This window comes from Chiloscyllium punctatum, chromosome 36 (genome assembly GCF_047496795.1).
Source record: "Chiloscyllium punctatum isolate Juve2018m chromosome 36, sChiPun1.3, whole genome shotgun sequence".
Classification (NCBI taxonomy): Eukaryota; Metazoa; Chordata; class Chondrichthyes; order Orectolobiformes; family Hemiscylliidae; genus Chiloscyllium; species Chiloscyllium punctatum.
Window position 1 is genome coordinate 72,138,565 of NC_092774.1, and position 14,075 is coordinate 72,152,639.

Sequence of the window (14,075 nt, forward strand, 5' to 3'; positions counted from 1 at the left end):
CATTAATGCACAAGATGCCGTGGCGCTGACAAAAAAGGTTGATAACTATGTTGTTAGAATTGGACTACTTTCATTAAACAACTGCATTGTTATGACAATTAGTTAAAAACCAAAACGTGAGACGAATGAAATAAGGTGGACCTTGTTGACATTGTTCGTGATAGACTATGAAGTGCATAGTTTTTATGGCTATATGTAAAGGAAAATTAAGAGCATGTGAAAGGATAGAAAATGATTGTTCTTAGTGTTGATTGTCATTGCCAACTCGTGGAACATGGTTCCCAGGCAAACGCTTTTAAATTACTGGGCAAAGTACAGAAGTATTATTTACTCAGTCAAGGGAAGCCAGTTGTTGCCTCACTGAAAGTTCCCTGAAAAGGACCCTTAATCCTTTCAATGATATTGGGTTGTGGTAGCAGCACCGAGACACTGAAGAACCATGAATAAATAGTAACTAATGAAGAAATATTTGGATGCAGTCTGCAAATAACTGAATAAAACGGAGACACATTGCTGCAATCATTGACTTGCTCTGGAATGTCATGTATATTCAATGAAAGATAAGAAAGTGCAGTCTTTATATTTCTTGCCCAATGATAATGACTGGAGTAACTCCACATTATATGTTATTTCAGTTACACTCCAAATATATTGAACGACTTGGTGAATACTTCACACAGTTAGAATATTCTTTTATTTGCTATTTACAGTTTTGATGGATTTTTTCTGAGTGTTTAATAAAACTCAGCGTTTCATTTCGGCAAAGTCCCTCGAAGAAAACAGACAGCCAAGAAATGCCGCACAATCGTGACCATCTCAGTCAAATGCTGCAAAAGTGCAATAAAAATCTACAGCCCCGAGAACATATGCAACAATGAAAGGGACACAGTGTTAGCTCAGTCGGTAGATGTGATGCTTACCTTTCATTTGCAATTTTCTCTGCATGACCACCAGTAATGCGACCAACTCACAGATTAACAAGACTCCCAAAGATGAACAGACGGCAACAGGCATAGAAATAGGTGGACTTCCCTGCCCTTAAAGGATGGAGTACAAATGGGTTTAGCACAGTTAAAGTCTGCCATGGAAAATTGTAAATAACCATCATTAAGGAAACAATGGCACTAGCTTCCAAACCGTGAAAGTACCAACAGCATCAATGTCACTTTTCAGGAAAGTAACGCGAACACAAATACTAATCTTAGTATCAGTCAGTAATACCTGCAGGTGGAGGTGAAGGGGAGGCCGTCACCAACTCGGATCCTGTGGAACAGAAAGTACGAATAATTATGAAGGGAAATTTAACATAGGAAATCAAATAGTTGCCCTGATTTTTGACATGAATGATCACGGACAGGCGCCAGTCAATCAGCATCAATCTTACCAGAACACTTTACACTGGCAATTTCCTTGTGATGACACTTCCTTTTAGCTGGAGCTGCGGAGAGACAGTCAAACAGAGAGAATTCTCTTCCCTTGCACTTCACATCATTCTGCCAGATAACATCTTTCTCCTGGGAGAGAACGGCCGCATCTCGGGCTGATAGAGCAAAGCCGCATCCCAGCTCTCTGCAGACAACATTAGCATCAGTTATATCCCAGGAATCGCCACACAGCGTTCCCCAGCGTTTATCGCACATGATTTCCACTCTTCCAGAACAGTTGCTGCTTCCTCCATGCAGGTGCACACTGTCTTGCGTATCTGTGGTACAGAACTGATTATTAGTGAATTCAGTACAAAGCAGAATCTCCAAGAGTTGGCACAAAGAGAAAGAAGACGCACCTAATTGTTGATGGCAGTAAGTTGAACTGAAGGTCTGCTCCTTTGTTCTAATGCTCTCTGTTGGAAGGAGAAAGATGCTCAGTCTATTGGAAATTCATGTTTGAAATGACACCCGAACATTGAGAAGGCTTGTCATGTTACCTGAACAATCTACACCAGCATCGTCCCGGTGTTGACAGTCGTGTTGACCCCACGGATCTGTGTGACATTGCCACAGTGTCGACTCGTGGGAGAGACACTCCATCTCATCGAGCCAAATAGTTCCCGTTCCTGCTCCGAATGATTGAGCGTCGTATTCAACATTCTGGAACGCACCACAGTGCAGCTGCTTACAAATCACTTTGGCAACGTGTGAATCCAATGTGTCTGAACACACTGTTCCCCAGGTCCCATTGTAGAACACCTCCACTCTTCCCTCACAGCGATGTTTCCCATTCACCAGCCGCAGCTCCTTGTGTTCTGTTCAAACAATAACAGATATCCAGATTGTTAGATTGTTCATGTTTCTGGTGTGTCCTGTGATTGCCGTAACGAGCAGGATGCATGATAGGAACAAAGGGAATTGCTGGAGGATCTCAACAGAATCTGTGAAGAGAGAAAGCACAGACAAATCTTCAGGTCCAGTGACGCGTATTCTGATTGGAGGAAGCGTCACTGAACATGAAACGTTGACTCCTCTTTGTCTCGACAGATGCTGAAAGACATATGACTTTTTCCAGAAATTTTCCTCTTTGTTTTAGATTCGCAGCATCCGCGGATCGTTGTGATCAGTTTTCTTAATAAAGCATAATGCAATGAAAAAAGGAGTGAGCCAAATGTGCATCGTGCATGGAGGTTAGAAAGACTTCACCAAGACACTACTAGAATCTGGCGAACTGTTTGAGAACCCGAAATGGTCGAGAAGCAGAAACTGACAGAAAACAAAAAGCCTGTGTTACAAAGTAAATTGTCCACTTTGCAGAAGTGACGATCCACTGGAACTGGTTCTGATATCATGGCTGCACAATTTTATATATGCATTCAATCAATTTTAAATTTGTATCACTAGGGAAGTTTCAAACTGCTCAGTTTAAAGCAAATTACGGAATATTTTTACTGTTCTGAAAAATCATGCAAAACGATAGTGCACAGTAATAAATAGGCAGTACAGGTATGTACAGGAGCTATGTCTAATGCAGGGAAGTCTGGTCAGAAACAGAAAGAGAAAAAAATCACTCCTTCATTTTCGAGTCACAAATAGTTCGACAGACACACAAACAGGTCTCATATTTCTGGTGGCTCGATACAAAAATAAAGGTCATAAATTTGGAAGGACCTTTTCGCAGACATTTAAGACATTCAGGACAATATTTACATCCACTTGGAGGAGTGACAACAGATCAAAGATGACACTTTTCATTACAAACGCGATTTGTATCAATATAAGGTGAAACAAACTGACAGAAAAGTAATTTAGATTAGAGAAACGAATTGCTCTATCACTTTCTGTGAAGCATGTAAGTGTCAGAGATCATTTCTTTAAATTCCTGCCGCTGCTCTACATCCTTTCGAATTCAGTGAACATGTGTCACCATGACGTCTCACCTACAACCATCGAGCAAAGTAAAAGCATTGAAAAATGGCCTCACCCGAGCACATAATTCTCACATCCTCTTTATGAGAACAGTCGTCCTGGTGACCCAATGGGACTGAAGGACATTCCCAGAGAAATGATTCGTTTCCAAAACACTTCACATCCTTCAACCAAATGTGGCCTGAGCCCGGTCCAGAGGAGGAAGGGAGTGTCATGTCCAGTGCTTTTCCACAACCCAGTTGTTTACAAACGACTCCAGCGTCGACCACATCCCATAAATCATCACAAACTGAGCCCCATATTCCATTGTAGTAAATCTCCACTCGACCAGCACAAGGGCTTCCACCATCTGACAGCCTCAGCTGAAAGTGCTCTGTGAAACAATGACACATTCAATGCACATTCCCTTCATCACTCAGGGCAACACAGTGTATAGATACAGGGAAGACCGTTTTAAATGTTCTCATGAGAAGTACTTAATGTGCTGAAACATAATTTCTTCCAAAACTAATCGATCAAGTGTAACCTTTTAGCACGAATGTCCAGCACATAAATGTTTCAAAATATCTAATTGCACCTGGTACTGCCAGGTTCAGTTTCTCTTTCTATGTTGAACGTTCAGTGAAATATTTTGCAAACGGTTGCATTTGTGCTTTCTCTATCCTGTCACTCCGTTTATATCTGTCCACACGTTACTTTGTCTAATGCTCACCCTATTTTATAGTGCACATAACTGTACGTTCGTCCAATATAAATACCGTCTCAGCTTTCATTCATCAGCGCACAAGGGAATACTATACTTTACGAGAATATAACTGAAAGACAACGTATATAGTGGAGTGACAGCAATAGCACTTTGTGTAGTTGTAGAAGTGTAAATACTAAAAGAGGACGAAAAGTCATTTCAGGTTATGATCACGTGTACTTAGATATAAAGGTCCAGAACTAATTCACAGAATCACAGATTTAAGAAGTCTTCAGCACAGAGAAAGAAACTTCGGCCCACCAATTCTGTTTCTGTCAAAAACAAGCTCCTAAATATTTTAATCTCATTTCCCAGCACTTGGGTTCGTCCTTAACTCCTTCGCATCGCAAGTGCACATCTAAATATATCTTAGATTTCACTTACGTTTCTGCCTCTACCACACTTACAGGCAGTGAGTTCCAGACTACTCCCCCGCCCCAAGTGGATGAAAAAGAATATCCTCAGGTCCCTCTGAACCTTCTGTCCATCACCTTAACTCTATGCCGCATTTTAAGCAATTGCATAACATAGGGGAAAGATTCCTTCTTGCTTATTATGCACCTCAATCCTGCCCATACCCAGTCGCCTCTGTTCAAAGGAAAAGAATCCAAATCTGACCAAGTTGTCTTCATAGCTAAATTTTGTTCATCTCAAGAAAATCTCTCATACGTTTCCCCCTGCATTGTCTCCATTACTGTCCAATCCATCCTCTGATGTGGATTCCTTAACTGCACACAGTTTTCTGCTCTGGTCTAAATCATGCTTCTTGCAGTTTGAGAATAAATTAAACTCCATCTCCCACCCCTCGGCATTTTTGCCTGTCTGATCAATATCTGTTTACATTCATTCTCATCAAAATATCAAATCGCAACGCCAACTTCACTCTCACAAAATTAGAGATTGCTGGTGAAATGCAGGAGGTTCACCTTCCTCTTTGGGAAGTGGTGTTATTATTTCAAATCGAATGACTCTATCTGAAATAACGCATTCTTTGTGCACGTGTATCAACTTTACTTTTGGGTTAAGACACTGGAATTGGATTACTGATTTGATTAGATAACTTAGAGTGAGGAAACAGGACCTTCGGCCCAACAAGTCCACACCGACACTCCAAACATCAACTAACCCAGACACATTCACCGACATCTCACGATACAGGCAATTTAACATGGCCAATTCAACTATCCTGCACATCTTTCGACTGTGAGAGGAAACATACGCAGAAATAGGGAGAAAGTGCTCGCCACTCAGACAGTTCCCTGAAGCGGGAATTGAACCCGGATGTTTGGCGCTGTGAGGCAGTAGTGCTAACCACTGTGCCAGCGAGCAATCGAGTCTAATCTAAGATTAGGTTCCCTACATTGTGGAAAGTGGCCCTTTGGACCAGCTAGTCGATACCGACCTTCGGAAATTTAACCCACCCAGACCCATTTCCCTCAGACGAATGCAAATAACACACTGCGCAATTTAGCATAGCCAATTCACTTGACCTGCCACGTAATGCTTGTATCTGACAACAAAATGGTGTTAATTTTTCATATTCATCCATCTGCACCCGCCGCGCACCTCAGATCTGCTTTCAGCCGAGCGATGAATAAATGGTTTGAGTGACACTGACAAGCAAGTGGTGTACATTCTCAATTTACTCAGCAGATGAATGTTTGGCTTGATATATCAGAGCTGGTTTAAATGTGAAGAGTCTACTTACCTGAACAGAGGACACTGACCCCACTGCCTTCGGTGACAGACGATTTCAATGTGTTGGAGATTCTGCAGTCCTGGAGCTGTGATTCATGTCCATGACATTGGACATCATGTACCCACGAACCACCATCACTCTCCCCGTACTTTGAAGAATTATATATTTCTAAGGCATAACCGCATCCCAGCTGTCTGCAGACAACGTTGGCATCATTCTGATCCCACGCGGTGTCCTGCACTCCGCCCCAGCTTCCATTATAGTAAACTTCAACTCGGCCATCACAGCGACTTTCGCCATTCACTAGTCTTAGCGCCCAATTTTCATCTGCAAAATAAGAGTTACTGAGAACAGCGATTGAAATGAACACAGATATTCGAGAACTGACAATCACAGGAAAATGTATGATTTGCAATCATAAAGATATTATGTCCATTTACGTTTTCAAATACTTTCATCATGTCATCACATTTCTTGTCTAAACAAAATTGAGAGAGGTGTGGAAATAAAAGTGCTGCTATTCTAGCATTCGTTGAAAATAAAGTCTCTTCTTTAGCTCGCGACCTCATCCTTTCAGGCCAATTCTCAGTCTGCACATGCTACTCGTATGCTTTGACCATTGATATGTTGCCACTACTCTCATTGTTGACGGCAGAGCATGTTGCACTGAGCAAACGACCCGCAACATGACTGAGGCAATGGTCAAGAAGATAATGGAGAATGAGGAACAAGTCTGTTTGAGAATTTTGACATTCAAAACACTTGTGAAAATTTGGGATAGCTCAACAATTTTAAAACCTGATACTGTCATCACTAACGTAACTGCCAATATTCACCATTTTCTTTTGAAAATTGTCTCCACGCTATTGATACGTCAAAATCTGTTATTAGAAGGTACGAATACATCTGATTTCTGCGGCGCGATTTGTGCAGATTCTGGTATTCCCTGCCAGGAGTTGAGGGCAGAATGTCATGTCATAAAAATGTTCACACGAGCAATTCAGGTGCGTTATGCATTCTCTGGGGGAATGTTGGAAAATGTATGCTCTGGAATTGGAGCCCAGTTTCAGCTCGTGAACAGGGAAACTATGAAGAAATATTGAAAACAAAACCCATGCAGCTCCTAATGTTTGTCAGGAAATCAAATCTGGTTTCGTCATTTGATCGGCCCGACAAGGTCTTCAGGCTCATAAAAGAGTGAGAAAATCATAACTAAAGGCCTGTAAAACCAACTTGGTTAAAGTGAAATCAGGCATCAGCACAAACCCTGGCCTCACTGGTCACATCTGCGTTCCCTGAAACACTAAGTATCAGAATCATAATCGTTAAAATGTTCGTGAAATATTCCAAATCTAAAACAGTACAGAGAGTTGAGAAGCACTAACAGAATTAGTAACCCAGGCAGAATGGATGCATTTGTGGAGTGACAGGGGATTGACATTTGAAGAATGCGGCAGAGAGTTAGGAAATTAATTATCATCTTGGATGGCATTCAGAATTTTTAAAAAAAGATAATGTCATTTAATACAAACTAACTTCCGTAGACTCAAGTGTCACTTCTCAGAACACCATTGCGCCAAATCAAACATGGCCTATTGATTTGCAAAGTGGGGGTAGAAATTAAGACCTGGTGGTGCTGAGGGTGCCCGAAATTCCAGAATGGCAGCTGGTAAAGATCAAACTGAGTTAATAGTCTGCAACGGAAAATTAGTCTTTGCGATGGTGACAGTCAAACGATAATCAATTCTGCTAACAACTCATCTGGCTAATACTTATCATTGTGGAAGGACATCTGCCGGTCTAACCTTTTCTGACTGACATATGACTGCAGATTGTTCACCATATAGTTGAAAGGTAATGACTTCCTGAAGTGAACTAGTGCACCAGTTAAACCGAGATTAATCACAAAAGGCCAACAGGCCATGGACGCACCAGTGACATTGCATTAATGTAAAAATAAAATAATTCGAAACTTTAAGTACACAGAAACACTGTTTAGCAAAAGAACAATTGCTATAAAGGACACACCCGATCAGATGACATTGGCCATATTTCCATGTGAACAGTTGAAGCTTTCCCCATGTGAAACTGGACAGTTCCACAACCGTCGCTCGTTTCCGTGGCATTCATAGTTTTCCTTCCACACTGGACGGGCTCCCCTCCCAAATCGAGCATCTCTCGGGATCGACTTTGCAGTCCCGCATAAAAGGTGCTCACAGACCACATTGGCGTCTTGTAAGCCAAAGTAAACACCGCACAGCGTTCCCCACTGCTCTCCATGTAGGACCTCCACTCTCCCAGAGCACCTGTTCTCCCCACCAACCAATCGGGGCCCATTGTCTCCTGTTTTGGATCAAATAAAAAAAAAAGTTTGCAAATATCCACGCACTTGTTCAAGATTCAAAAGAGAAAATAAATCGAATCTCATCCTCCATTGCCCAATACACATGACAGTTACAATGTCTTCAAAACAATTACGATTATTTCATGAAACTCTTTCCACTATTCACAGTTAAAGGGTATTCCCAAGACAGTGATTATGATCATTTACCTCTGTCGTGGAAAACCTATGAAACAAGAGTGGAAAGGTTTACTTGATGCAGTCCATAGTTTGATAACAGCAGTGTACTTTTGGTCCTGATTGCTCGTGAAGGTTAGAATGACTTTTGCAATCATGCAGTAATGCTTAACTCAATTTACTGATAAATATGTGGCTGCATTCTCGTTAGAGAGATGTGGTTGATGGTGATTTAACCTGATGGTCACTATTCGTCAGCCGAGGAATGAGCTCAGAAGTTTAGGAACAGTATGGCAACTTCAGATTGTGGGGGGGAATGAGCCAACGCTGCTGGTATTACCTTATATCAAAGACCAGTCATTCAACCCACTGAGGTAGGCGATTCCATCAGGGTGTTACACTGCAGTGCAGCTAACGAGGCGAATGTATTAAATGAATATTTTTGAAGGCAATTTCTGAAACATGGACATCAAATAAGCTTACAAGTTTGAGGCAATTGGGGTAATTACAATGTTAAAAGTTTTTTTGTACAGTAAGATGTTGAGCCTCCAGGTGACCAAATCATGACCAATGCATCAAATGCTGGCTGCAATATGCAGTTTCAAGACTATTAACCTTTATTCTCCCATCGAACCTGCAGTAATGAAATGAATTATAACCTGAGAATGTGTACCGTTTGGTAGAATGTGACATGGACTTTCCCGAATTTGCATTGAGATGCAAAGTAACACTTCAAAATTAGTCACTGGTACCATGCATCAATGTTTTCAAACCATTATTCATGACATCTCCCAATTTCAGTAGAGCATGCAAAGAGAGCAGAACAGGTAAGTAAATGTCAGATGAAACTTTACGCGAAGAAGTTTCAGGCAGTATATTTTGGCAGCCTGGAAAATGAAGTACAACGTACGTGCATTTACATGTTTTCACCTTTTCCCTCTTCAAGTTGTGAATAAGTGCACTTAGACTGAAGTGCTGGAGCTTCAAAAGCTGAGATACACCAAGTTGACAGAATACTTGGTAGAGTAGTCAGCAATGCAACTGAAACGTAAAATTAAGAATAGATGAATTTAGGGCAGAAAGAGAGAAATAATTCCTTTGCGTTTGGGAAGATAGGAAAACCTTGTTTATAATTATGTGGAACAAATAATTCACAAAGTGTGTCCTGGCTCTTGAGGAGGTGCATACTCGAAGAGATATGCAAAAAGGCTTCCACTTTCGATTAATGTGTATTGGACAGGTTATGGATCGTATTCAACCAATGGAGCTGGAACAGATAGAGGTATACGAGAATATTACTTGATGAACAAAGCAGCAAACGAAATAAATTACTGGACCTGCCTATTGATCATCGAAAGAGTAACAGGCAATAATGTAACGATTTAGGGCAAAAGGTGCACAGTATTACATCTTGGAATGTACTGAATTAGACTGTAGACAAAGTGCATATACCATGCAAAATACAACGTGTTACGAAGGCAAAATAAATTTACAGCAACGTAAATTTACAGAAAGTTGAGAGATTGAGAAGGGTCGCAAGTAAGGGACAGAACGGTGAATAAATTACCATGATAATATCTATCAGCCAATGAGTGTTTGTGAGCTGGAACTTCTTGCTGAAAAAGTTGTTGGCAAGAGTGATCTTCAGTTATGTCGCACAGTCTGATAGCATTGTTAAAAAATATAATCAGGTCAGGGAGATTCAGAAAATAAACAATTGCCTTGTCATAACTTTAGTTGTCTGAGGTTCACGTCAATGTATGTGTATCGACCAACGATTCATATTATCCTTCATGAGCGACGCTTAGTCAATGTCCACACGAACGGATATTGACTGTGGACAGTTGAAGAAATGTCTTTCCCAATCCAAACGCCAAAGTTTTAAAATGTTTACATTTTCAATAATTTCGTGTATATTTTACCTCTTCACTCTTGTGCCAGGGAAGATGAGAATCTTGAGGATTAGTTGAGATTTGTCACGGTCAAAGCAATGTCAGGAATGCCAGCGACATTACTCTTACACACATTAACTGGAAATGTGTCTTTCTCCTTTAGGTAAGCTTGTACTCACCTGAACATATCAGGGTGACATTGTTGTGTCCAGTGCAATCCTGGTGCGTTGTTGAAGACCGAGGGCACTTCCCCAGCTGAGTCTCATTGCCCGTACATTTAAACACCTCAGTAGCCGTGAGAACAGCACTGCCTCCAGAATGCATCGAGCTTGAAACAGACACTGCGACTCCACAATGAAGCTGTGCACAGACCACATCGGCGGCTTTCAAATCCCAGTCAAGCCCACACATTGTTTTCCAGGTGTCACCGAACTGGACCTCCAGTCTGCCAAAGCATTGGGAATTTTGAGGTACCCACCTCGGAGCTTTGTGATCTGAGATTTTAAAAGAGCACAGAATCATAGCAATTTGTAGCAACCGCGACTCCGATTATTTTCTGATCAACATTTATGTGATTAATTACAGGTCTGGCATTTCTGGAAATAAATTGTTCCTACAATCAGTTTGCTGCCCTGTCGATCTCGTTCATGTTCACCCACAACCCCGACCCTCAGCTGTTCAGACAGAAAGCAACTTTCAACCTGAAGATAAATGACAGAAAGTGATTATGCCAGCCAACTCAATGTCGAATCTCAGTTTGCATTGGGTTGTAAATATGATCATTCCTGCAGCGCAGTTCTCTCAATGTGGCTTCAAGTGACATCACAATGGACACCTGTCGTGCCCCTTTACCGGATTGGAAACGGTAACGGGAATTCACCTCTCCCATTGTCTTCAAATATTCACGCATTATATTATAGTACCGAATGAATTGGGCGTTTAGTTATGATCATGTTAATAATATTTGGATAGTTGTCGCTCTGTTATCATAACCCTTTCTGGTTTGAGGCAGCTCCGGCATGTGATAAAGCTCCAAAGAAATGGCAATAGATTTTTACCTGAACAGACGACACCAGCATCATTGTCATGTGAGAAGCTGTAGTGATCCCATTCCTGTGATTGACACTCCTTCAGAGCGCGCTCGGTCCCTCTGCACTGAACATTCCAGGTCACAATGGGTCCGGATCCTCGTCCAAAGTGAGCCCCGCCCGGGGCAGAGACCACGGTCCCACAGTCCAGCTCCCGACACACAACTGCAGCATCCAAAAGGTCCCAAAGATTATCATCGACTGTCCCCCACTGTCCCCTGTAGTGAATCTCCACTCGGCCAGCGCAAGGACTGCCTCCATTCGCAAGTCTCAGCCTCACCGTCTCTGGAAAATATCGAAATGGTAACCAAAGTGAATACTGCGCAATTGGGAAAGCTCCAATTGCAGTCTGCATTCCCAGCTCACAATGCAATGAGTGTGATGGCATGGCAAAAAATGCATGCTATCGCAATGTAACTCACAATCCGTATTGTGGATGGTGAAATGCCATTTCAGAAGTGATGCCAACTCACAGAGAGTGAGGGTCAGAAAAATGTTTCCACAGAAACAATTCCTCTAAACTGGCCAACGTGAGGAGATTTTTTTATTAGTCATTCATGACATGTGGGCGCAATGAATGGCGAGAAAAACACAACTGATCCTCACTGCGAACATCTGAAAATGAAACAGTACTTCCGCCTTTCACAGCCCGAAATATTGTGGGATGTATGGTCATGTGAGCACAATGTCACTGCTCAATAGTGAGTGAAATAGTTTTTCTACATTGCTGAAAGCAGCACTGAGTTTGTAACTGAATTTTCACAGTATCTCCATGTGTTGTCTTTATCTGAGAATGGCAATGTTCGTAGGAACTGATCCTTCACACTCTGCTCCCCAGCAACCCTGAAATGAGAGACCTTCAGAAGTCATGCACCCCCATTAGTTATGAACAGACAGCTGTTCAACATGAATTTTAAGGAAAGGAGATTCTTAGCACAACTTCGTGCTTGAACAGAATCATCAGAATATAGAGATTTGACTCCCTATGAAAAGAGCATGCAGTTACCTTTACTATCGGCCTGAGTGTCAGCAAGTCTGCCTGAAATAGAAGAATGAAAATTCAATTTAGCACGTAGAAATAAAATAGACAAATGCAACAAATGCGGGCAATAATTATCATTGGCTTGCCAAATAATCATATTTTACACAGGGGGTGTAAACATATGGAACAAGCTGCGAGCGGAAGTGATTTAGGCGGGTACAGTAACAACCCTTAAAAGATATTCGGACAATTACATGGATAGGGACAGTTGAGAACGATATGAGTCCAGTGAAGAGAAATGGATTTGACATTTGTGGATTTCCATTTGATCAGCCTGGACCAGTTTGGGACAAAGGCCCTATGTCCATACTATGATTCTATATGATATCTGGAAAGTTCAAATCCTCATTTCATGCAATGCTGAAAAAGCAGGAAATATAATTACTGCAATTATCAAATATTGTCTGCTTTCTTTAAAATTTGACCAAATTGTTTCCAAACAGACAGATACGTTGCCAACTGTCTGACTGGTCTGCTCGTCACTGCGTTGCTACCTTCCTCAACATTGTGATGACCCCGTAAAGAGCGACAATACTCCCCAGTTTCCAAAGCAAGGCACCCCCGTCCAAAGCGTTCAGCAGTTTAGAAACTTCAGTCGTTCAGCAATACTGAAATAAACAATGGCTAACAGTGCTTAGTCAGCAACCAACCCCCGAAAGAATATTTACTTTTTTCAGTGTTTACCATCTTTAATATACGGCTTTATTATGTTCCCCTATCTACATGGCAAAAGCATTACGAGATTCACTCATCAACAATATCCAGCAGGAATTATCCATTTCCTTAAATCTGGAACATAAAGTTTGATGATAGATTGAAAAAAGAAGATCAATACGTAACTGTCCACAAACCATTCTATGGTCACAACAGAGGAAGAAGGTTATTTGGTCCAAGGTGCCGATGCTACCTCTTTGAACACACTGCTTAATGTGTTTCAATGTCTATCGTCATTGCCAACAAAGTAACACTCTCAGTATTTTTAACCCACGTTCAACTGCACTGGGGGCAGGATGGTGAGGAACCCGCTTTAAACTTTTTGTCAGTGTTTCAAGTTTCACACCATCTTTCCGATAGGAAGGAGACCAGAATTGCACGCAATATTTCAAGAGTGGCAGAATAAATGTCTTCTACAGCTGCAACATGATCTCCCAACTACTGTACTCAACACTCTGACCAGTAAAGGAAAGCAAACCAAACGCTTTTTTCACTATCCAGCTCCCTGCGACTCCACGTTCCAGGAGCTATGAACCTGCACTCCAAGTTCTCTTTGTTCAGAAACACTCTCTCGGACCTTACCGTGAAGTGTAAAAGTCCTGCTAAGATTTACAGCACCTCGTATTTATCTGAATTAAACTCCATCTGCCACTTCTCAGCCCATTGGCCCATCTGGTCAAGATCCTGTTTCAACCTAAGGTAACCCTCTTCACTGTCCACTACACCTCCAATTTTGGTGTCATCTGCAAACTTACTAACTGTACCTCTTATACTCGTATCCAAATCATTAATGTAAATGACAAAAGGTCGAGGACCCAGCACCGATCCTTGTGAAACTCCACTGATCACAGGCCTCCAGTCTGAACAACAACCGTCCACCACCACCCTCTGTCTTCTACCTTTGAACCAGTTATACATCCAAATGGCTACTTCTCCTTGCATTCCATGAGATCTAACCTTGCTAATCAGTCTTCCATGGGGAACCTTGTCGAACACCTTACTGAAGTACATAATAATCACA

The 14,075-nt window shown here is 41.6% G+C and overlaps 1 protein-coding gene across 1 annotated transcript; it reads right to left on the reverse strand.

Annotated features, from left to right (window-relative positions):
* Window positions 1-862: 862 nt before the first annotated feature.
* LOC140460141 (scavenger receptor cysteine-rich type 1 protein M130-like) lies at window positions 863-11,686 on the reverse strand. The gene is made up of 8 exons (XM_072554538.1): window positions 11,269-11,686; window positions 10,390-10,704; window positions 5,810-6,127; window positions 1,925-2,242; window positions 1,784-1,840; window positions 1,385-1,702; window positions 1,222-1,263; window positions 863-1,037 (listed from the first exon to the last, which is right to left on the reverse strand). The coding sequence occupies exons 1-8, from the start codon at window positions 11,684-11,686 to the stop codon at window positions 892-894; spliced, it is 1,932 nt and encodes a 643-aa protein (XP_072410639.1). The 3' UTR covers window positions 863-891.
* Between the last annotated feature and the right edge of the window lie 2,389 nt (window positions 11,687-14,075).